Source organism: Paecilomyces variotii (genome assembly GCF_004022145.1).
Source record: "Paecilomyces variotii strain CBS 101075 chromosome Unknown C8Q69scaffold_4, whole genome shotgun sequence".
Lineage (NCBI taxonomy): Eukaryota > Fungi > Ascomycota > Eurotiomycetes > Eurotiales > Thermoascaceae > Paecilomyces > Paecilomyces variotii.
In genome coordinates, this window is record NW_021167143.1 from 1,916,571 (window position 1) to 1,941,085 (window position 24,515).

At 34.5% G+C, this 24,515-nt stretch overlaps 8 protein-coding genes across 8 annotated transcripts; 4 read left to right on the forward strand and 4 right to left on the reverse strand.

Annotated features, from left to right (window-relative positions):
* Nucleotides 1-15: 15 nt before the first annotated feature.
* C8Q69DRAFT_249540 (putative casein kinase) lies at nt 16-1,550 on the forward strand. Its single transcript, XM_028626572.1, has 4 exons — nt 16-276; nt 376-749; nt 801-1,220; nt 1,274-1,550. Exons 1-4 carry the CDS (start codon nt 162-164, stop codon nt 1,373-1,375), a joined length of 1,011 nt encoding a protein of 336 aa, XP_028486165.1. The 5' UTR covers nt 16-161; the 3' UTR covers nt 1,376-1,550.
* A 1,378-nt stretch (nt 1,551-2,928) lies between these two features.
* C8Q69DRAFT_444254 (phenylacrylic acid decarboxylase) lies at nt 2,929-3,540 on the reverse strand (the record flags this gene model as incomplete). Its single annotated transcript, XM_028628985.1, has 1 exon — nt 2,929-3,540. One exon carries the CDS (start codon nt 3,538-3,540, stop codon nt 2,929-2,931), a length of 612 nt encoding a protein of 203 aa, XP_028486166.1.
* Nucleotides 3,541-4,533: 993 nt separating this feature from the next.
* On the forward strand, nt 4,534-6,321 carry C8Q69DRAFT_249601 (alpha subunit of phenylphosphate carboxylase). Its single transcript, XM_028626573.1, has one exon. It carries the CDS (start codon nt 4,646-4,648, stop codon nt 6,296-6,298), a length of 1,653 nt encoding a protein of 550 aa, XP_028486167.1. The 5' UTR covers nt 4,534-4,645; the 3' UTR covers nt 6,299-6,321.
* Nucleotides 6,322-6,634: 313 nt separating this feature from the next.
* On the reverse strand, nt 6,635-7,754 carry C8Q69DRAFT_444256 (hypothetical protein; the record flags this gene model as incomplete). The annotated part of the gene is made up of 3 exons (XM_028628986.1): nt 6,635-6,675; nt 6,735-7,358; nt 7,442-7,754. The coding sequence occupies 3 exons, from the start codon at nt 7,752-7,754 to the stop codon at nt 6,635-6,637; spliced, it is 978 nt and encodes a 325-aa protein (XP_028486168.1).
* A 1,484-nt stretch (nt 7,755-9,238) lies between these two features.
* Nucleotides 9,239-11,059, forward strand: C8Q69DRAFT_506709 (benomyl/methotrexate resistance protein; the record flags this gene model as incomplete). The annotated part of the gene is made up of 4 exons (XM_028632829.1): nt 9,239-9,941; nt 10,001-10,343; nt 10,409-10,664; nt 10,730-11,059. 4 exons carry the CDS (start codon nt 9,239-9,241, stop codon nt 11,057-11,059), a joined length of 1,632 nt encoding a protein of 543 aa, XP_028486169.1.
* A 130-nt stretch (nt 11,060-11,189) lies between these two features.
* Nucleotides 11,190-11,722, reverse strand: C8Q69DRAFT_465605 (hypothetical protein; the record flags this gene model as incomplete). Its single annotated transcript, XM_028630496.1, has 1 exon — nt 11,190-11,722. A coding segment is annotated over one exon (186 nt), but the record flags the coding sequence as incomplete, so codon positions are not given.
* Nucleotides 11,723-11,798: 76 nt separating this feature from the next.
* C8Q69DRAFT_400851 (hypothetical protein) lies at nt 11,799-12,985 on the reverse strand (the record flags this gene model as incomplete). Its single annotated transcript, XM_028627903.1, has 4 exons — nt 11,799-11,981; nt 12,084-12,367; nt 12,433-12,596; nt 12,663-12,985. The coding sequence occupies 4 exons, from the start codon at nt 12,983-12,985 to the stop codon at nt 11,799-11,801; spliced, it is 954 nt and encodes a 317-aa protein (XP_028486171.1).
* Nucleotides 12,986-14,812: 1,827 nt separating this feature from the next.
* Nucleotides 14,813-15,680, forward strand: C8Q69DRAFT_465609 (hypothetical protein). Its single transcript, XM_028630497.1, has 3 exons — nt 14,813-15,092; nt 15,173-15,488; nt 15,557-15,680. Exon 2 carries the CDS (start codon nt 15,203-15,205, stop codon nt 15,401-15,403), a length of 201 nt encoding a protein of 66 aa, XP_028486172.1. The 5' UTR covers nt 14,813-15,092; nt 15,173-15,202; the 3' UTR covers nt 15,404-15,488; nt 15,557-15,680.
* The last annotated feature ends 8,835 nt before the right edge of the window (nt 15,681-24,515 follow it).

Here is a 24,515-nt window from a genome sequence, read left to right on the forward strand (position 1 = left end):
TGGGCTCTTTGTCACCTACCTCTCGGCACGCATACCTCTGCCCATCTTACAATTCTCATTCCTATCTCATCGCCCTCCTACCTCACCGATTTTGCCCCGCCACAACGGGTTTCGAGGTCCGATTGTGGGCGAGTGGCATCAGCCTTTAAGCCGCCAGCAACATGGCGCGCGTCTATGCAGATGTCAACGAGCATATGCCAAGGTCCTATTGGGACTATGATAGTGTGAACATCTCTTGGGGCGTTCTGGAGAATTATGAGGTTGTGCGCAAGATTGGTGAGAGCCCCTCCTTGTCGCAAGCGGGAATAACAAAACAAAAACAAAAATTGAAAAATCGAGGGACTGGAAATTCTAATGTTTTATCTATTATCTCAGGTCGCGGAAAGTATTCGGAGGTGTTTGAGGGCATCAATGTCGTGAACTACCAGAAATGCGTCATCAAGGTCCTCAAGCCTGTGAAGAAGAAGAAGATCAAGCGTGAGATCAAGATTCTGCAGAATCTGTCTGGAGGACCTAATATTGTGGCCTTGCTTGATGTCGTTCGTGACAGCCAGAGTAAGACGCCTAGTCTGGTATTCGAATACGTGAACAATACCGACTTCCGTACGCTCTATCCTCGTTTCGTGGACTACGATGTTCGTTACTACATCTATGAACTTCTGAAGGCACTCGACTTCTGTCACAGCAAGGGTATCATGCATAGAGATGTGAAGCCTCACAACGTTATGATCGACCATGAACGGCGAAAGGTGTGTGGTATCTGACACTTGAGATACCTTTATGAAACTAACCAGATGTAGCTCCGACTTATTGACTGGGGTTTGGCGGAGTTTTATCACAAGGGGACTGAGTACAATGTCCGCGTTGCATCAAGATATTTCAAGGGACCTGAGCTTTTGGTCGACTACCAGGAGTACGATTACTCTCTTGACATGTGGTCGCTGGGCGCGATGTTCGCTTCGATGATTTTCCGGAAAGAACCCTTCTTTCATGGAAACAGCAACTCGGACCAGCTCGTAAAGATAGCCAAAGTTCTTGGCACCGAAGAACTCTTTGAGTACCTTGACAAGTACGATATTGAGCTTGACCCGCAATACGATGAGATCCTCTCGCGCTTCCCCAAGAAGCCATGGCATTCATTTATCAATGCTGAAAACCAGCGATTCGTCAGCAACGAAGCTATCGACTTCCTTGACAAGCTTCTGAGATATGATCATGCGGTACGTCATATGGTGCTCGTTTGAAGTTGATGTGGTTGCTGATATCATTATAGGAACGTCTTACCGCTAAGGAGGCCATGGCCCATCCTTATTTTGCTCCTGTTCGCGCAGCTGCCGCTCAAGGCTCTTCGAACAGTACTCCTTCTCACTCCTAATGACTATGAACTATCATGAAGATGCCGAAGTACCTCATTTACATCCTCCATCAGCCCGAGGCCCTGGAGCTGGTATGAGTGGTAGTCGCTCCTACTTCTCAATGCCAAAACAATCGCCGGCGTTCTCAGCTCCCGTTCAATCCCGATATCATGGTGAAGAGGTCCAAGACGGTTAGGCGACAAGGTGTCTGGGCCTCGCGCTGCACTTATTACCTGCAAGAACTATTCTGATGATTGATGGAATGCTTGTGAAGACGATTTCTGCACACACCGCGCTTACTGCTCAGTTACTCCGGTGCACTTATCGGTCCCGAGTCTAGATATATAGAGTGAGCGGAACCACTCGACCATGTCTAGAGCACCCAAAGTTATCACGTTTTCTGCGTAACTGTACATCCCAAGTCCTCTTTCCGCTTTTTATGTTCCTTCCGCCGGAAGACGGGATTTCAAAGGAGCTAATCACGGCTATAACTGTTCATCTTTCATCGTGTTTTGTTTTGGCCCACGTGTGGAAGCGGAATGATAGTGGGCAAACTCTTTGTCTGGAGCGCTGGGTTGTTGGTTCCGGTTGTTGTCTTTTCCTAGATTTCCAATGAACGTGCATAAAGATACCAACTTATTCCCGTGTAGAAAGTACATTTTCATTCCGAATAATTCAGGAGTTCCATCGAGTTCGTCGTCGGCAACACTGCAGTCCTAGGCCTGTACATAATGGCTGTCCTTAATCTTATCGGTGAGCACTGTCCACTTTTCAGACTTACGCAGGATAATATGTAATTAAATTCATTAATAACGCCTCTAGAAAGAAAGAGAAATCGCTATATCATTGTCTAAGTATACAATCCGACGTATATTCTCCCCAAGAGCATTTTCACGTGGTAGTGACGTATTCCCGTCAGATAAGAATATCAACAGGTTTTACCTCCTTATATACGTCAACACAGCGCCTAAGAAGTTTCTCCGTCAGTGAAGACTGCTCGACATTTTGAGATTACCTACAAGAGCGGCACCCCAGAGAAATAATATTCGATAAATAGAAACGAGAAAACCTAAAATGTCCCAAGCCTCTGCATCTCAGAATCCTCGTAAGTCTACCTCTAACCGACGCTGTAACGTCTGACTAAATTAGTACCTTGGGAGTGGATAGTGGGACAACCTACAGCTCCTCTCACAGAGTGGCCTCCGAATGCCAACGAAGAGACCAAGAAAGAAGTCCTTGAGGCTGCGAGGAAAGACCCTGAAGGGCAACATTTAGGTGGGCACGATAAATCTGAACCACCGAAGATAGTACTGGAAAAGAAAGTACAAGGGAAACCATAGCGTTGTGATAATGTTCTCGAAGGCTATATACATGCTGAGGGAGGAAAGACGTACAGACTTATAAACATGGCATTGGTATTCCACAAGAATGACAGCATATTCAGATATCCAGAGTCTTGTATAATACCTAATGAGAAATGTATGCAGAGAAACATGTAACACTCGAACCGTATGGAATTCCCACCATAAACAGTCACTGCTCTAGGTTTAGAAGAAAAGAGCACAGAACGTCCCTAAGGACGGAAACCCTCCCACCTGCCCTCCGCAGGCATCAAACCATCTGTCTCTATACCAAAACAATCCAACATGCGCGCCACGCTATGGTTAACAATATCATCCAGTCCCTTCGGCCTAGTATAGAATGCCGGGACAGCGGGAAAGATAATCACGCCCAATTTAGCCAGCGCTAGCATATTCTCAAGATGGATCGCACTGAGCGGCGTCTCCCTTACAACCAACACCAACGGTCTGCGTTCCTTGATACACACATCCGCTGCGCGAGAGATCAAGTCCTCTGAATAACCCGCTCGTATGGCAGCTAATGTTTTCATACTGCACGGCGCGATGAGCATTCCATCTGATTTCCAGCTTCCGCTGCTCATAGGTGCAGCCATGTCGCGGATGGGCCAGGATCGGCCCGTCGCGAGTGCCGCGACGTCTGCGACGCTGTATGATGTTTCGTATTTGATTGTCGCGTGTGCCCATTTTGACTTGATTAAGTGCGTCTCAATGCCTAGAGTGCGCAGATACTGCATGGCTACAACGCCATAGATGACGCCTGTTGCGCCGGTCATGCCAACTATGAGGCGGTTGTGTTTGAGACCCGTAGGCGGAGGTGAGGGCATAGAAGAGTATGGTTGCCTTGCATGTTGGGATATATGAGAAGTCGTTGGTTGATACAGTTGGTCAATTGGTGACGATAATTGTAAACCTTTCGCTCGAACTGGAGTTGTGGTTGCCGGTGTTGTTCTCAACCAAGAGGCATTGATTCTGCTCGCTGTGCGGGAAAATGAAGGAATTGGTCCCAGCATCCTCTCACAACACAGCTAATTTACTCGCCCGTCAGATCGTAGATCGAAGGCACAGTCTGACAAAAATAAATATCGATTTCCATGGGTGGTATAGCAAGCATATCCCATTTCAAGCGCTCGGTTAGCTCTTGTCTGTTTTGCATCGTCATCATGCGACAGCCGGCGTAGAGCCGGGAACTACTCCCGTTGTAACCGGATGCCGCGTCAAGCCGATCATTATTGGGGCAGATATGTTCCTGGTTTGAGGCACGAATAAGTTATGCTCCAGTGCGTCTGTATTATTATTTAATCTTTCTCTGGACGTGAAGATGCTGTCCCTTACTTGGAGAAAGATTCGTTCTTGTTTGGGTTGACAATATGTTGTCATCTGTTACTATGTATCGAGTATTCAACTGGACCAAGTGTAGCAGTAGCAGTACCTCGACCATCTAGCCATGTTACGCGGCACCTGCGAGCTGTATTAATTTTTCCACTCATAAGATTGAGGTTTACGTCTTCAATATTCTGCTCAACGGCGAAAGAAGGTGGCTGCTTCTAACGTAGTTACCTAGGTATGTTGGCGAGACAGAGTAGATCCAGTTGCTACTAACTTAACCAAATTTACCAGCCGGCACATTCCAGTCTCCAAAGTTGGCTAGCCAACTACATAGCTATGTAAGTAGTCTATCTGGATTCTGAGGTAGATATCTCCAGAATCCAGATCAACAGCCAGTGTGGAAATAGATGAGTCGGGCTTTTCCCCCGGCCTCCCCGATCTCCCCGTCGGGACCTATCCGCCGGCACTGACGAACGGCATAAACAGAGACACGTTACCTCGGGATCCAATCTAATTATCTTTAGATGGATGTAGAGCCCTGTACTATTTTGTCAGTAGATTCTCTAAAAGAAAGTGACAAGGCTTCTGTATCCCTACCTGTACATGATGAGTTTAGCGACCGCGGGCAAGTGGACAACCAGGCGGTTGTTGAGTCCTGCTCAGCAGCGATGTTTCTCCAAAGCACCTTGCAGATGCAGCAGCAATCGTGCCATTAGTGAAGCAAACAACACTCCTCATCTCAGCTTCCGATCGTTCATATCTGCCCTGCGTGAGCAAGGAGACTTGGTGGACGTTAAGGAACCAGTATCAGCCGACCTGGAAGCTGCCGCAGTAACTCGTCGAGTATATGAGAAGCGCGCACCAGCACCGCTTTTCCACGATGTTATAGGTACAGATCCTAAAACCGGCCTCTTTCGGATTCTAGGAGCTCCAGTTGGACTCCGTAAGAATAAGAAGGACCAGTATGGACGTCTGGCATTACAACTGGGTCTTCCCGCAACAAGCACCGCGCGGGAGATTGTTGAGAAGATGATCGCGGCCAAAGAAGGCACTCCCCTGCCTCCGGTAGTTGTGGACAGAGCAGATGCACCATGCAAAGAAAATATCCTTAAGGGCAGTGAGGTTGATATGACTAAGTGGCCCATTCCACGTCTACATGAACTCGACGGTGGTAACTACCTCGCTACATACGGCTTTCACATCGTCCAGACCCCTGATAAGTCTTGGGTGTCGTGGTCCATTTCGCGGGCAATGCACCTTGCTGGGGAGCCACGGGCACTTACTGCTCCTGTCTTGAAAGGCCAACACATCCATGCCGTGAGACAGAGATGGATTGATGCTGGAGAGGAGAAGACTCCTTGGGCGTTAGTATTGGGCGGTCCTCCTGCAGCAGCCTTCGTGGCAGGCATGCCTCTTCCATACGAAGTCAATGAGGACGGTTATGTGGGAGCACTTTCAGGGTCTCCCTTAGAGGTCGTTAAATGCGAGACGAACGATCTATATGTGCCGGCAAACTCGGAGATTGTTCTGGAAGGTCACATTTCCAACTCCAAAACAGTTCCTGAAGGTCCCATGGGCGAGTACCATGGCTATGCCTTCAAAGATAAGCCTGTCATGAAACCACTCTTCCATGTCGACTGTGTTACCTACCGAAAGAATCCGGTGGTACCCATCTGCGTTGCTGGTCTGCCGCCAGACGAGACGCACACAGTCTGGGGGCCATCTATTTCCGCAGAATTACTCTCAGCATTGCGCAAAGCTGGCTTCCCAGTGAATTTCGTTTGGCTCCCACTCGAAGCATTGTGCATCTGGATCTTCGTTAGCGTCGATACCAAGAAGCTTGCGAGCATGAACATCTCCCCAGAAGAACTTTGCAAGCGTGCGGGAGAGCTCATATTCGGCACACACGCTGGCTGGGAGATCCCGAAAGTGTTCCTTGTGGGAGACGATGTCGATATCACTGATATCAACCAGGTGCTTTGGGCGCTCTCTACCCGCTACCGACCTGGAGCGGACGAATACATTTTCGATGAAGCGACTGGGCTTCCCTTGTTGCCGTACATGATGCGAGCTACGAGGAAAGAGGTCCCTGATCCGGGCAAGGGAGGAAAGAGTGTTGTGAACCTGCTTCTGCCGGAAGAGTTTAATGGTGAGAGGAACTGGCTACCTAGCAACTTCGAAGGATCCTACCCGGAGGATACCAAAGAGACTGTGCTCTCCAAATGGGAGAAGTATGGATATTCAAAGGATGAGTGAAACTTGAGCCTCAGATAGTATAGTATGTACATGATATTCTGGCTGCTCTAGTTCTTAGCAAAACGCTTCCAAAAAATTAGTCTAGTCTTAGCATTCTTTCTTCGAGCGTCAGATATACCATTCCCCAATTCATCATCCAAATATTCGTCGTCTTCTGTACTCTCCATTGGAGGAACCCAAGGAACAGCCCATTTGTGCTGAGGAATTTCACCTAACTTGGTGCTTCCAGAGCTGATCGAGAGGATAGAAATTCTATTATGCCCCTGAGACCTCTCTGGTGGATCTTTTCTGATATTGCAACATTGAGGAAACTCAACTTGGCCCTTATCTGTAGCGTCACCTACACTCCTGCTCTGACGCTCTGAGTGTGACTCCAACTGATCAGCAGTATAATATCCCACGGGCTCATTCGAGGAGGTTGCTGCTTGATCCGTACCGGACATGTCGAGTCTCGCGTATTTGCTATAATCTGGTCCATCGATCTGTTTCCCTGATGCGTGCTTATTTCTTAGTTTAAGGTTGGCGGTCTGCTGATGGTGCTTGGTGGATGTTATCGTTGCCATGTAGATCGACGAGTGGTTTTTCGATCGTACCCATGCCCCCTGAACCGGTTCAGAAGCCACCGACTTTGCTTTCGACGTCTCTGTTTTCCGCCGCTGTTGCGACGCATGGAAATTACTATTCTTAGTTCGCGCTGCGCTTATCACCGATGTTTCTTTTCTAGTTTGTTGCTTTACTCTTCTTGTTGCTTGCTGATTCCTAGGTCGCCTGGCCAATTCATCTTTTCTAGTCCTTCCATGAACAGCTTTTTGAGATATTCTCGCTCGTGGATCTCCACTAGAAGCAAAAAGCGTAAGCCTCTCCCGAAGTGCTTGTAGTGAGCTAACCGCCTCTGCGGCAGAGGTTTGCGATAAACTCAGCAGAGACTGCCGCGCGAGTTTGTCGCATCTGCTGGACCCTGTCCCTCCGTTCGGTGGAGTGCACAGGCAGGAAGATATGATTCTCATCAGGCCCGCGTTCAGAGCAAGTAGTGTATGTGTCAGCGAGGCTTGGGCTAGTTCTATATATATGTTAATTTCATCAGTATACTCTCTCATCTATCATGAAAAAGCTGCGTGGACAGAGAAGAATAACCAAGCATACCATCTCCCCTCTCGAACCTCTGCCCGAATCTTCTCGTGCTCCGGTCATACTCTGTCATGATTTCGCAGGACCCTGCTTGAAGAGATCTAAGAAGATGCAGTTCATCTTCATCGTCATGATCGCGAGTACTCTTTCTGGATGTTCTGCGGGGTCGAGGTCCTTGTTTTCTCGTTTGAAGCCGTCTGAATACGTCCATCCCGCTGTCGAACGCGGAGACGATAGACCCCACGATGGAAGAGACACTGGGGTTTGGCATTTTGCTTGTGTCGATCTTTTCTTTTTCTCGCTTGATGGCAAGGCAAGTGCATGCCATGATTTACTTCCTACAAAGGACACCACGCCCGTATTTATTTTCCCGATAGGGGCCAGAGAACATGGATGAAGAACCCCACTGTACCTTATTCGAGCCTCTCTGTTGTAGACAAACCAATCGCGGCTTTTATCACATAGCCTTTGGAGAAGCATCGAGCCGTGCCAAAATAACTGCAAGTACTTCTATTCTCGCATAAGGTGCCTGTTGGAGTCTGCACTGACAGGGCGACGGCGCATCTTGGCCAACCACTCATTAAGCTTTCTGCCCTTGGTCGATCTATTGATTCAAACAAGCGTATGCTCTGCTTTTGTCCTGTCTATACTGTATGGAGTGACCACCACGCAGAATGCAGAAATATGCAAGAGGGCGAGGCGCTCGACATTTTAGGAATGCGTCGACGGAGGGCGCGACCTCTCGATGTAGAGCTAAGCATGATAGGTTATCCAGGATAGTGACCAACTACATTTCATATTTCTGGAGCTTTCTGTCGATCTGTATGCAGGATCAGGAAGGAAAGAGTTAGTATACGGAGGCAGCAAATGGGAATAGAACGGAGTTTTCAAGGGGGTTCTTCCGGGCGCTTACAGGAGCGTTGGGATTCGGCCTTTCTTTACCGTGCCACAGCCCATACGAGATCGAAGAGAGGCCAATGTCTAGTTGACCATATCTGGGCTGATACAAGCCCTGGGTAGATTAACTAACTATCCTGTGTCAAGGTAGTTAGCTAGTTAGTTACAGGAAGCTAATATTAATAATATCCTATCCCAACCGTAGATCTGGACAAAGAAATACACTAAATTGCAGGTGGTCTGATGTTATACCATAAGACTCCGATAGCCCGTTCCCTCATATGTATGAAGTAACCCGCTTCCAATGATATAGTAGTGAAAATATGAGCCTTAACAATTATTAAGCTTTGATGGTCTCGGCGCCCACAGGAGAAAATACTCCATCTATGAGAGTCTAAATTGAGTTCGCAGGTGAGTCAACTGCGGACATGACTAGAGGTTAGTTAAAGTTAGTTTAGACGAAGAAGTTGAACAGTGCAATTCTCATATTGATGACGAACGATATCATAGCGCAAGTAACTAATATTTAGCTGGCGATATCTCCCCATAGTGGACACTTGAGACTAACCGAAACCGGCTCAATATGGACTTAATTTCCCGATATGGCGGAACCCTCGGTTTCCGACAAAGAAAAGAAGACCCTTATGTCCGACACCAGCATCAAAGATTTTGCTTTTACGAACAGTTAACAAGTAAGGGCTAGTTTACTAGAATGACGCTTATAAACCCTTTTAAGGTCTAGAACGATACGGGGTTAATTCGGCCGATATGTTTCCGATGGTTCTGGCAGACTACTCTAAGCTTTTACCTGGCCATTACTGATTTATATATCTAGTCGCCTCTCGTTCCTAAACAGCCATCCCTATATTCCCCTTCAACCTTGACACGGCTATCAGACTGCCAAGGTCACCTAAGATGGCATTCATAATCCAGTATACACGACTGCGAAAGCAGGTTCTGCAGCAGTTGCAGGAGATGGACGCGGTGCAAGAGAAGGACGAGGTCGTACCGACGCCAGCAGACGCCGATGTGACTAACCAGTCGCAACCGGGTAAGCCATACAACCCTTCACGCTATTGCCAGATCAGTGGAATCACGTTGGAAGAGGATTGTAACGGTGAACAGTACTTTCGAGTTGGATGGGCAGGGCCGGATGATCAGTTTAACCCGCGGAATTGGACCACGACACGACGTCTCTTTGCGACGCTCTTAGTATGTTTGATCGCTCTGGTAGCGACCTTGGCATCGTCCATTGATGCTGCAGTCATTACCCCAGCATCCAAGACGTTTGGAGTAGCCGAGGTGGTTGAATCGTTAGCCACGGGTATCTATCTGATCGGATTTGGCGTTGGCTCAGTGATCGCGAGTCCCTTGTCCGAAATGGTCGGTCGATACCCCGTGTACATCGGCGCCCTATCACTCTTTGCAGCATGGCTCCTGGGGGCAGCGTTGGCACCCAATATCGGAGCACAGATTGTCTTTCGCTTTCTGGCGGGAGTGTCCAGCGCCGCTCCGCTCACTGTGGCCGGAGGATCTGTCTCTGATGTCTGGGATACTCTGGAGAAGACATTCGCCTTTCCCTTTTTTGCAATCCAAGGATTTGGGGGTCCTTGTCTTGGTAAGGCCGTACAATGCAGAGACATGAGAGTCGAGGCTCATTAATCAATCTCTTTATAGGACCCGTCGTTGGTGCGTATATAGGCCAGAGCCCCCACATCGACTGGAGATGGACGGAATGGGTCATGCTTATCCTGAACGGTCTGATTATTACATTACTATTCCTGTTCAAACGTGAAACATTCGGTCCCCAGCTCCTTTACTACAAGGCTAGATTCTTCCGACAGGCTACAGGTGACCCGCGATTCAAAACCGAGCTGGAAGCTTCTGGGGTGGTGTCTGTAACCACAACATTAAAGCGCCATTTCAGTCGTCCGTGGATCCTTGCCGTTGAGCCGATTGTCATATTTATGACCTTCTATCTCACCGTGGTTTACATCGTACTCTTCACGTTCCTGGATGGGTGAGTATTGATTGTCCCGTGACTGCGACCCCGGTTTGGATTGTCTTGCTGATATCCTGACATAGTTACCCGGCCATATTTGGCCGTGTCCACCATATCAGCGATGGACTTGCGAACATCTGCTTCCTGGGCTTGTGGATAGGTATATTGCTGTCTATGTTGCTGGTTCCGATTCTGTACAAAAGAACACAGAGACAGTTGAAGAAAGATGGCGACGACGGTTCTGGAAAAGTACTCAACCGAGAATCCCGTCTGTTCTTTGCCATGGTCGGGGCTCCGGCACTTCCAATCGGTCTCTTCTGGATGGGGTGGACAGATTTCGTGAGGATCCCTGTCTCGTGCAAAGCTCTTTCTAACACACTGTCTAATCGGTTGACATCTTACAGTCTTCTATTTCGATCTGGTCCCCATTGGTTGCCAGTGTCGCCGTCGGATTTGCCAATATTTGCATTTTCATGTCGGCGTACATGTATATCATCGACTCATACTTACACTATGCTGCTTCGGCCCTCACATTTACCGCTCTCGTTCGATACCTGGCTGCTGGAGGCATGACTGTCGTCGGCATCCCGATGTACAATAATCTGGGCGTGCACTGGGCATTGACTGTGTTGGGTATTATCAGCGTCGTTGTGACGCCAATCCCCTACGTTCTGTACTTCTGGGGACCGAACCTGCGAAAGAGGAGCAAATGGGCCACGGCTATTTCAACCTGAGGAGACCCATGATTCTCGACACACAGAACAATGGCGACAAACGAGGTACCGATAATGGAGAAGTCGGGAAAAGGAGAGCACGAGGAGACACTTTCTGCATCGCATTTCCATCCAGGACCGCAATGGAAATTATCTATAAACACGATTGGGCCATAACATTGCGTTACTGTCCGTTCCTAATGCTTTTTGATTTTTTTTCTTAATCTTTTTCCATTAATCTTTTAAGTCATTCCCAGTGTGGGTAATTAATAGCTTATTATAAGTAGCAGTTTCACATAAAAATCAAGCCAATTAAGAGTAGATAATCTTGATTGCAGTGGGTATTAAGTCTATTATATTAGGTCATAGGTGGTTTTCGTCGGAAGTAGTTTTCATTCTTATTTAAATAAAGATGTATTCGGGTTTCAGCTGGACCTTGTTACAGCTCAACGGGAGTTCAGGCTGGTAGTACTCGACGAGGTAGAAGATCTGAGGGGCGTTGTGCCACCAGTCGCAGACTAGAGATGTACCTGTCAGAAGAATTGTCCTAGTCGAAAAATAATAAAGAAAATTCGTCCAATATGGATTACCTACCAAGCCAGCCACCGAAGCCGTCCTCAGCGTTCCACTCAAGACCACTGGAGTTGATAGAGAAGCCAGAAGTACCGTAGCCAGCGTTGACCTCATTTTGAGATAGCAGATAACATGTCCGTGTAGGTCAGCCAATTCAGAAAGCAAAGTTGCCAATCGCCAGCAAGAGCTATGTCGCAGGAGTGAGGCCCATCGCTAGTATCTTTTCCCTCGCCAAGGCTCGTAGCCTGTTCAAAGACAAATTGAAGGTTGTGTTCGCATTTCTACCCGGCGTGATATATGGCCCGAAAAGTTCGCCCAGGGTTATCGGAGGATCTCTTTGGACAGTAGCTGCGGGCACTGGGAAAAGCTGCTATAGATTATTAAAAATCCTCATTAGTACAAAATTGAAGTCTAATAACTAAGAGCAAAAGAGAGAGAGAGAGAGAAGAAAAGAAAAGGAAAGAAAACATACCTCACGGTGAAGCTGGATTACCGCCCCGGCAGGATTTCGGTGCCATACCTCGATTAAACCCGTAACATAACCGTTGGCAATTCTCGTCCACTTAAGAAGGATTACATAGGCCACGTCGAGACCACCAGAAAACCACAGATTCTTATCTGCTTCTAAGTGCGGCCAGCTCTCTGACCATCCGGACTCAACAATTACACGAGGGAGGGATCCATGTGTATCAGGACGAAGCAAGAGATCAGGTTCCTTACTAGAACCTGTATAAACACCGGAGAAACCAGTGAACCCTAGTTATATAATATTAGTAAGAAATAACTATAAGTTAAGAGTCAATTATAAGAATTATACTAACTGGTGCCAACATTCAGTTCTAAAAATAGAAACTCAGGAGGCGATAGAAACTGAGCCACAGTCATAAACCAAAGCTCGTTCTTAAGCCATTGCACATGTACGTTATGAATTTCAGTGGGCATTATTAAAACTCGTAAGACCCCTGAAGCTGCGTTGAAATGGATTCTAAGAAATAATAGATTTATTAGTTAGGAATACTTGCATAATAGTTAAAGTGGAATATATATTTACCTTGGTAACGCTCTTTCAATGCGGGGTTCATTGGCAAGAGATACTGTCACCAAAGAGCCAATCTCAGGTGCAATATTCTCGCAGATTATTTCCTTACTGTCTTCAGCATGAAGGATTGCATTGCAAATATGAAGAAAAAGCTGTTGTGCAGTGAATGGTGCAGCAGAATGTGCAGTGTTACTTCTGAGGTTATAAGCTGAAGTGCCAGTAGGTCCACAACTAGGCGAAGCAGAAAGTGGCGCAGAGAGTGAAGCTGATGGTGTGGTGTTGCTTCTGAGACTGCGCGGAGGCCCGCGATGCGGTGACCTACTATCCTCGTCCATTGTGAGAACTGGACTGAAGGATGTGTAAAATCAAGTTGAGAAGGTGCTACCGCGTAGCGGGGGATGTGAGGGGTAAGAAGCTTGGATTCTATCCTCCGGGGGAGGACTTGGACATGCTATGCTGACTACCGTGTTTGACCGCCTGCCGACTGTTTCCACCTGACGACTACCTTTTTCTCATAGAAAATTAGCAAAATTAAACCTTTATAACTCAACCATAATTAAATATTTTTATATAAAAATTGAATTCTAAATAATATAAAGGCTGAATTTTTAATTAATATAGATTTTATATAAAATATATTAATATATAGAGTACTATAAGTAGTTAAAGTTAATAAGTTTTTAAAAATATTAAACTTAATATTATTTAATTATTCTTTAATATTTTATTATAAGATTAATTATATATATTTTTTATACTATAAAGTTTATATAAAATCTATAAAAGTTTAAAAAATAATAAGAATATAGTATAATAATAAATAAACTTTTTAAAATTAAATTTTAAATTAACTTTAAATTAATAAAATATATATAAATTCTTTATTTTAAAGCTTTAAATATTAATTATAATTATATTTTATAATACTACTTAAAAAAATAAAGTTTTTTAATTTTTATTATAATTTTTTTAAAGGTTTTATTTTTATTATAAAAACTATAATCTTTATTATTTTAATAATATTATTATTAATATTAGCTTAAATATAGTATAAATAAAATTTTACATATAAAAATAATAAAAGAATAGAAATTATTTATATTCTTACTAAATATTTTTAAATAATATAAAATATACTTTTTAAAACAACTTAATTTATTAATATAAATAAATTTAACTAGAATATTTTAAGTTTTTTAATATTTTTTATTTTCTATATAAAATTATATATTAAGAAATAATAAATTTATATAGATTATTTATATAAATAAAAATTTTTATATTTTAACTTTAAAAGTAAAATATTATATATTAATATATTATAAGCCTTTTTTAATACTTCTTTTAATACTAATATAAATATATAATAATAATTAATATATTAAAGCTTTAAAATAAAGAATTTATATATATTTTATTAATTTAAAGTTAATTTAAAATTTATATTTTAAAAAGTTTATTTATTATTATTATACTATATTCTTATTATTTTCTAAACTTTTATAGATTTTATATAAACTTTATAGTATAAAAAATATATATAATAAATTTTATAGAAAAAATATTAAAGAATAATTAAATAATATTAAGTTAAAATTTTAATAATTTTACTAACTTTAACTGCTTATAATATTATAAATATTAATAAATTTAATAAAAAATTAAATTAATTAAAATTCTAGTATATATAGTATTTATATATTAAATTTCATTTTAAAATATTTAATTATGGTTAAGTTATAAAGGTTTAATTTTGCTGATTTTCTATGGGGAAAAGGTGGTTATCAGGTAGAAACGGTCAGCAGGCGGTCAAACACAGTAAGTAAGTGACGATATTTTCACACAGGACAATGGCTGGCAGAAGCCATCTATCGCGTACCGCTCCCAAGTCGCTGAGAGTGGCCCACAGCACGCACTCGAGTATCTGATGAATGTATGTACGGAGTACTGGCGTACTGTTAATGATGTAGAAGTAAAGGTCTTAGCTCGTCCTCTAGAATCCGTCATATGCAGGGTCCAACTTGGCGAGACCTTAATTATTCCGCCGCAGGAAGGCGGTCAGATGAAATATCGGCAGAATCACAACCAAACCAAGTCTAAAAGGCGGTACAAAGAGGCAGAAATAGCTAAGTACTGTTTGGACGCAGTAAAGTATCTCAGATAGACTCTTGGACAGCACAGAATAACGTTCTCCTCGACTTGATTCTACATCGGAGCGGAATTATTGTGACATACTGTCTTTTGCTTTTATAAAGAGGCGCCTTTAGATCAGAAGCATTCTCTGTTAACATCTCTCCTTGACTTCTGCTTATCCTCCCCATTGTTAATCGTAGGTAACCAGCGGTACTTAAGCACCTGCATAAGATAGTTGGGCTCTACAGCTGACTTGCGATCTGCTCGAGATCATACTGTTCAAACACGTCACATATCTAACTGACAGTGGTGCGTCTATTAAATCACACAAACGCAAGTTCCCATCAAGATAAAAGCAAACTAACCTCCACAATCCTCCTGAAAAATAGTCTAAAGACTCCTCCCCAGCCTATATCCACATGCACCATCCGCGCCTGGCGGACTTCTTCAAGAACTTCACACACCCTCACACCTCGCTTTACACCAATATCGCTCTCCGGTCCTCACAAAACCACCCATACGCCGCGTCGGGCGTAATATATGGCTCAACGGCCTCGGGCCCCACGGCCGTGCCATCCTTTTTGCCTATCGAGGACATCTATATACTACCGCAGAACTAGCCTTTGAACCCGGAGAACCCGGCAGCTCTTCACTTTGAGATTGTGCCTGGGTTAATAATAAGGATACTGTACACAATATATACATGTCAGTAACGAGTTACCAGCAGTGGGTGTATTTATATACTAACCTACTTTAATAAACGGGGGAAGCAGACTAGGTGTCATAGATGACAACCCAGACCTCCTTGGGTCACGTGACCGGAAGGTCACGTGACCCACCCAGTGTACTTAGACTTCTCGGATCCTAGGATCTCTTCTGATCCTTAATAAGAATACCTTCGATAACTACATTATTGTATTCTTATTCTTTTTTATTAATTTTTTTTATTATCTTATAATTTAAAAGATTTTAAATTATTAAATAAACCTTTATACTTATACTATAAACTATAGAAAACCTTAATAAACTATAGTAATTTAAAGTAAATAGTTAGAGATATATCTTTAAATAACTATATTTTTTAAAAGGCTATAGTTTTTTATAAAAAGACTATAAAAAACTAAAGTAATCTATAACTTACTATAGTTAGACTATAAAAAATTAAAGTAATCTATAACTTACTATAATTATAAATAATAAGATCTTACTATAATAATTTATATATAACTATAAGATTAAGTAAAATAATTAACTCTTAACTTATAAATAATAGGAGAACTAGCCTTAATACTAAGAATTCTATAATATCTTTAAGTTATTAAAAATTAAATAGAGATTAATAAAACCCTTTATAAAATAATAATAATAAATAGTAATAATATAAAATATCTTTAATAATAATAGAAGTATAAGAGTAAACTTATATAAATATATTAATAAATAATATAATAATAAGAATAATAAAATTATTTAAATACTTATAAGATATTTAATAAGAATTAGCTTTAAAGTAAAATAATAGCGCTTAATTATATATTTAATAGCTATATATTTAGCAGTTATACTTTTAGTAACTATATATTTAGTAATTATATATTTAGTAGCTATAAACTTAATAGCTATAATTTAAGTAAGTAATAGCGCTTTAAATATAAATCTAAAAGCTTTAATAATAGCTAGAGACCTTAATCTAATAAGAATAAATATAGAGTATAATATAATTTAATAATAGTAGTAGTTAAAATTTAAAAGTTTTTATAACTTTAATTAATAAAAAGCTTAAACTTTAATATTTAAAGGCATTTAATAGTTTAATAGAAGAACTTAAATATTAGATTATAAAATTTAATAAATAGCTAGATAATAAAGCGCTATATAATATTAAAGAGTAAGCCTCTTATCTTTACTTATATATAAAGAGTAAGATAAAGAGATATTTAATAATATTAAAGATTAATAATTTAAATAATTTAATATTCTAGAATTATATACTATTATACTATTAGTTACTAGACTATTATAAACTAGTAAACGCTAAGGTAATTACTATATAAAGAATATTTAACCTTTAATAATATTTTAATTAACTACTTTAAGATTTTATTAATAAATTTAAAACTATTATAGTAGACTTAGATTAAAATAATATTACGCTAAATAATATATTTAGCTATAAGCTTATACCGCGTATTATCTATAAGATTTATTAAGAGTATTTTACTTACTAACTATATATATAGAATAAAAATATATTACTTAATAAGTAGAGCTTTATATATAAAAAAGAAAATATTATATAAAATAATTACTTTAAGACTATTGCGGCTATTTTAATTTAAGTAAATCCTTTAATATATAAAGCTAATTACTTAATAGAGAAATAATAATAAAGAGTAAAGAGTAAGGATAAGACTATAAAAGACTACTTTAAATCTTCTAAGGAAATAAAAGATATAATCTATTAAATAAGGAATAGAAAAAACAGTATAATAAAGGCCTTTATTTAAAATATAATAAAAAAGGCTATTAAAAGAAGTAATACTTAAAGGCTTTTTAATTAGTAAAGGCTATAAATATAAAAAACTAAAGAGAAAACTAACTTTAAAGGCCTACTCCCCTTAAAATAAGCTTAAATAATATACTAATATAGTATTATTAACTTATTTAAGTATTATATAAATTTAAGTATTATTATCTTATATACTTATATTTAAGAAAATTAAAGTATTTATTTTAATCGTAGTACTATTAGCTATAGAATATATTATAATATTAATAGTATTAATAAATAGTAATATAAATATAAACTATATTAATATAATAGTAATAGAATAAATTAAAGAAATCTGCTTAATATTAGGACTAGTTTTACTATTAAGTATATAAGATATTAATAATATAGAACTAGTAAAACTAATAAAGTATTACTTTAAACTATATTATATAATTTTAAGTAAAGAAATAAAACTCTATATATTTAAAGTATTACTAATAGCATTTAATATAATTCTTAGCTTATTATAGTTAATATTAGAGAATCTATTAATTAACTAGAATAAAAAAAATATCTTAAAGTAATTAGCTAAGTAATAAAAGCTTCTTAAAATAAATTATATAATAAAATTAAAAGAAGATATAGAGAATAATATTAAAGAGAGTTTTATATTTATATTTTATTTAGGCTTACTTATAATAGTAATAAACTTAAAAAATAAAAAAGACTTAGTAACTATTAAAATACTATAGTAATATATAGATTTAGCCTAAATATTTAATAAGAAAGAAGCTAATACCTACCTCTATAAAGACTAAATATTAATTATAAGATTAACCTTATTAAAGGTATAGTATTACTATATAGACCTTATTACTATTTATTAAAGTAAGATTTAAAATATAAATATATTTAGCTATTTAATATACTATATACTTTATTATTACTATTTATACTTAAAAGGCTTAAAGTTTTATAGCTTTATATAGATTTTAGAGCTATTAATAAAAAAATACTTAAAAATAAATACTTAGTTTTAATAATAAATAATTTATTTTTAAGGCTATAAAATACAGTTATTTTTACCTATTTAAACTTCTGCTTAGCGTATTACTTAATCTATATAATAGAAGAATATAAATAGAAAACTGCTTTTTATATAAAATATAGTTTATTTAAGTAATAAGTAATATTATTTAGTCTCTATAATACTCTAGTAATATTTTAAGTATTTATAGACTTAGTACTTAAATAGTATATTAATAAATATTATATAATATATTTAGATAATATACTTATCTTTAGCTATAATATTAGTCTTTATACTTAGTATATAAGAGTAGTTCTTTAAAGCTTATTAAATAATAGTCTATTTTATAAATTAAAAAAATATAAATTCTCTATATTTAAAGTTATATTCTTAGAGTTTATAATTATATCTTAAAGAGTAATAATAAATAAATAGTAAATAAATACTATTACTATTTAGCCTATATTAATATTAATAATAAGCTTAAGCTAATTCTTTAAGTTCTATAATTTTTATTATTAGTTTATTAAGTATTATAGTTAAATTACTTTTCTATTAACTTAACTTATAAAATATAATATATTATTTATATAAGAAGAAAAAGCTTAAATAAGCTTTTAAATATTTAAGAAATACTTTATAGAGATACTATTATTAAAATATTTTAACTTAAATAAATAGCGCTTATTAAAAATAAATATAAGCGGCTTTATTAAATTAATAATATTAAGCTAAGTTTTTAAAGATAAAATATAATATCTTATTATATTTTATAATATTAAATTTATAAATATAAAGTTATATTAGCTAACTTATAAGTAAAAGTTATTTATTATTATTAATACCTTTAAGGTTTAAAGGTATTTTTTAATTAAAATAAATAAACTAGTTAAAATAATTATAAACTATAATAATTTAAAATATTTCTTAATAATATAAATTTTATTTAAGAAATAAGTAAAATAAGTAAAATATCTTTTATAATTTTATTTCTATATTAAATATAAGCTTAAGAAGTATAATTCTATTAATAGCTTATTATATTAAAATAATTATAAATCTTAATAAATACTAAAGAATATATTAATATAATTTTTAAAGATTAAAATAATATAGTATATAAAGAGATACTATTATTTTAAAATATTATTATAAAAGCTATCTTTAAATTAAGAGTAAGAATAAGATATCTTCTTATAAGACTAAATAAAGCATAGTTATATTTATTATAGTACTAGCGCGGGAAATAAGTTACTTAAGAAGATTTACTAGTTAATACTTACTTAATCTAAAAGAGTAAAGCTTAACTTTTTTAAATTATATAAGGAACTATATAACCTTATAAAAGATATCTTTAATATATAGCTTAATCTAGATTTAAGCTTTTTAAGCTATATTTTATTTACTAAGCCTACTTATAATAGCTTATTTTAATTTAAATTAACTAAATAAAGATCTTATAACTAGTAATATAAATTTATATCTAGGCTTAATATATTAGTTAGCATAAAATAGCGAATACTTAGTTATCCTTATATATTTAGTAAGAGTAGTTCTTAGAAATAAAAGAATAACTTCTTCTTCTCTAAAGTTATCTCTAGTTTTAAAACCCTAGGTTTACTATTAAATAATAGTATATTACTATTAATCTAAGGCCTTCTACTATTAATTTTAATATTTATATATTATCTTAAATTTTTATATTATTTTATATCTCTATTAATATAGGACTTATTATAAGTCTCTGTAATTAGCATTAATTAGCTCTATTAATTATTATATTTTATTACCTCTTATTATTAATTATTATACTTAATTACCTCTTATTTATATTATTATTTTAGCTATATTTTCTATTAGAATTATATAGGTAATTGCTCTTACTAGTAGTTTATTAGCACAGAATTTATTATTAGGTCTTTACTAGAGATAGTATTAAATACTTCTATTAGTTTTTATTAGTTTTTTTCTATTATTATTATTTTATTATTATATTCTTATTATAGTATTATTAGAATATAGCTTAGCCTAGCTAAGGCTAAGCTTAGCCTACCTAAAAAGCTCAGCCTACCTAAGAAAAATCTAGGTTTAGCTTAGATACTAAGTTAGTTTTAATATAGCGTTTAGATAGGCTTAATATATATATAGCTTATATAACTTATAATAAAATTTTTATATTATATTGCAGTAAACTATATTTATTAAAAACTATATATAATATATACTCTATACTATATTATAGTATATGCTAAGTATAAGTTAGAGTAATACTAGGATATATATAGGGAGCTAGAACTGATATTATTCTGCGCAGTTTACTAAGACAGTATATATAAAGGCAGTTATTAAGCATATATTAAAGTAATATTAGAATCCTATTATATAAAAATTCATATTATTTATATTATTTTTAACCTCCTTAATAATACCTTTACCTTATCTCTATAATATTACAGTCTATTCTCTTATATTACTGCTATATAATTATAAAAATACTGCTATATTTAAAGAAACTCCTTACCTGCAATATAGTTTTATTAGCAGATAATTTAACAAACTATAAATATTACTATAATAAGTATATCTCCGCTTAATATTAAATATATATTAAATAAAAATAGGCCTAGTTCTTAACCTAAATCTAATATAAATCTTAAATTTATATACTATAGCTAAGTAGGAAAATAAGAAATTTAATAAGTAGATATTATATATATACTAAAAGTATACTAAATATAAATAATGCCTGCAATTATTACTAAAAAAAATACTTATATACTAACTCTTAAATCTTCTATCTTAAATATAAATAGGAATATATAAGTCCTTTCTTTAAAATTAACTAAGTATATGCTAAGCTTTTATAGTTACTAAGTATAAGTAAATATAAATAGCTTACTTATATATAATAAGATTATTAATTTATAGCCTATTATAAGTTTAATATAAGTTCTATATATATATAATATACTAATAGTTAAAGTTATAATATTATATAAGAACTATATACCTAGTAAGCTAGGGGTAAGTATATTATTATCCTTAGCATATACTAAATATATATTAATCTATTATAGTATTAAACTATAATATAGAGACTAATAATATAACTATAGATAAGAAGATAATTAGGCTATAATAAGTTTAAGATCTATTTTATATATATTAGAGCTACGCTAATAATATATAATATACTAATTAAATATATTTTGCTTAGTAAGTAGTAAGATATTAATTTTATTTATAAACTATAGTAAGTCTTAAGTATATATAGAGCTTATATTAAGCTAATATTTCTTTTAGTACAGGAAGTATATTAATTAAAGATATTACTATATCTTATAAAAAAATAGCTTATATTAATAATAAGTTTAAAAATAGCTATAAAAGCTAGTTTTATTAGAAAATAAGTTTAGTATATATTAATATATAAATAGAATCTATATGCTATCTTCTTTATTATTTATATTATTATTTATATTGCTATTTATATATAACTTATAACTCTTAGTAAGCTTTTTAAATATATTTAATATATACCTAATATTAACTTTAATTAATCTTAGCCTTTATTCTAGTATTTTATACTTTTATTAACCCTATCTTATAAATATATAATAAATATACCCTTGCCTATATTATATATATACTAATCTTATATAGACTAAAAATATCTTATTACTATAAGATAATAATAATAGAAATAATAATAAGTAGTCTTCTAATTTATCTTATATATATGCTAAATTAAGTTATAATATAAGTCTTATCTTAACTTTATTAAAGCATAAATAGTCTATATCTTATAATAAATATATAAATAAATATATTACTAATAAAGAAATATTAACTAAATTAAAATATAGCTATACTTATAGTTATAACTATAGATATTCTTATAATACTAGTAGCTATAGTATTAAGTTTATTAATAAGTTCTTCCCTTCTATATATAGAGTATATGTTAAGTTTATATCTATAAGTTATAATCTCCTTTTTTAAGGATAAGTTTTTAGAGGCCTTAAATATATAGATATTTAAGCTTAGCTCTCCCCTAAGCATATACTTAATATTAAACTTTAGTTTAATGCTAAGCTCTTATATTTAAAGATTATTAATGCTAAACTTTAGTTTAATACTAAATTCTTATACTTAAAGATTATTTTTCTATATCTTTAAATAATTATAATATAATATTCTTTATTTTTTTATTTATTCTTATTATAGGGGAAAAAAAATATATATATATATATTTACTATATAACTATAGCTATATAGATATATATATTTATTATATAAACTGCTATAATAATCTTTCTCTTTCTTACTTAAATTCTTATTACCTTTACTTTATTATTTTTCTTAATTAAATAATAAAATTAGTCTCTACTATTTCTTTTAATAAGGGTCTTCTATTATAATATATATAAGCTCTATTTTATCTAGAATCTATACTTAACTCCTAGATAATATATGCTAGATATAGAGTTAGTATATACTCTAGATTAAAACTAGCAGAGCTATTTAAATCTAATAAAGAGGTTTAAACCCTTCTAGATATTAGGACAGTATTAAATTAAACCTAGTCTTAAATATAACTAAAACCTCTAGGTTTACCCTTTCCTTAACCTCTATTTAGTATATACTTTTTACTTAATCTGTATTAAGAAATATAATCTGAGTTTAATTCTTTAGAGCTTAGCTTAGTTTACTTAGTCCTAGATTAAATCTAGCTCTAATAATAATTAGAACCTCTAGATTAACTCCTTTTTTAACCTTTATTTAGTATATACTCTATATTTAATCTATATTAAGAATAATAATCTAAGTCTAATTTTTTAGAGCTTAGCTTAGTCTGCTTAATCTTAGATTAAACTTAGCTCTAATAATAACTAAAACCTCTAGATTAACCCCTTTCTTAACCTTTACTTAATATATGCTCTATAGATATTTTATCTTTAGCCAGTATATATTTAGCAGAAGGTTTAAATAAGGATATTAAAATAATCTTAAAATTAGTATTTTTATCAGAAGATTAATTATTACTATTATCTAAAGGTATATTATAGAGATTATTAGGATTAAATAGTAAATAAGATTAATTTATTTAATAATTAGCAGCTCTTTAATTCTATTAGTCTAAAAGATATATTTAGTATATGTTTAAAGGTATATTAAACTTTTATCTTACTATTTCTCTATATCTATTAGGAAATCTATATAGTATTACTATAGTTTTATTATATATTATTAATACTATAGTTAAAAAGCTTTTATTATTTAATAATATCTTCTATATATTATTATAGACTAAATATAAATTAGCCTTATTAATATTTAATCTATGCTAGATAAATACTAAGTATATATTAAGTATAAATATACTATTAAATAGCCCCTAGTAAAGATAAGTTTCTCCCTATATTATAATTATCTTAGAAGTAATTATTTTTAAATAATCTAGTATGCTTTTAAATATAACTCTACTATTTAAAAGGGATTTTTAATATTTCCTATAATAATATAATAAAAATCTATAATTTTATTTTATTTTAAAGCTATTTTTTAGTATCTAGATATTCCTTATCTTATTAATATATAGTTTAAAGGATTTCTTAATAAAAATATAGATCCTATAGATATTTCAGTTAATAAATAAGAGAATAAGATCTTTTAAACTTCTTATAAAAATTGCGTTTAATATATATTTAGTAAAAGATAAGTATATACTTAAGATATTCTTACTAGTTAAGGGAAAGATAAATAAAATATAAATAATTACTAAAGCCTAAATATACTTAGCATATATTCTGTATTTATTAAGATAATACTAACTAAATGCTTATTTCTTATATATATTTATAGTAACAGTCTATATCTCTTCTTTATTTAAAATATATGCCTATTAAATATATTAATATATAGCTTATAATAATGTTTAAAATAATAATTTAAATATTTAAAAATATATATAATAAGTTTATAGAGAGATAAAAGTATAGTAATAGATATTAATCCTTAATATAAAATTAATATATATTAAACACATAATAAGGAGAAGTCAAATATATGTCTAGCTTTAGAATTCTAGCTTAAGATTAAAAAGATATTTATATTTCTAAGTATTATCTTATAAGCTAAATCTATTTTAAGATATTTAGTTTTTATAAATACTTTTACTTAAGTATTTATATAATAAATAATAATA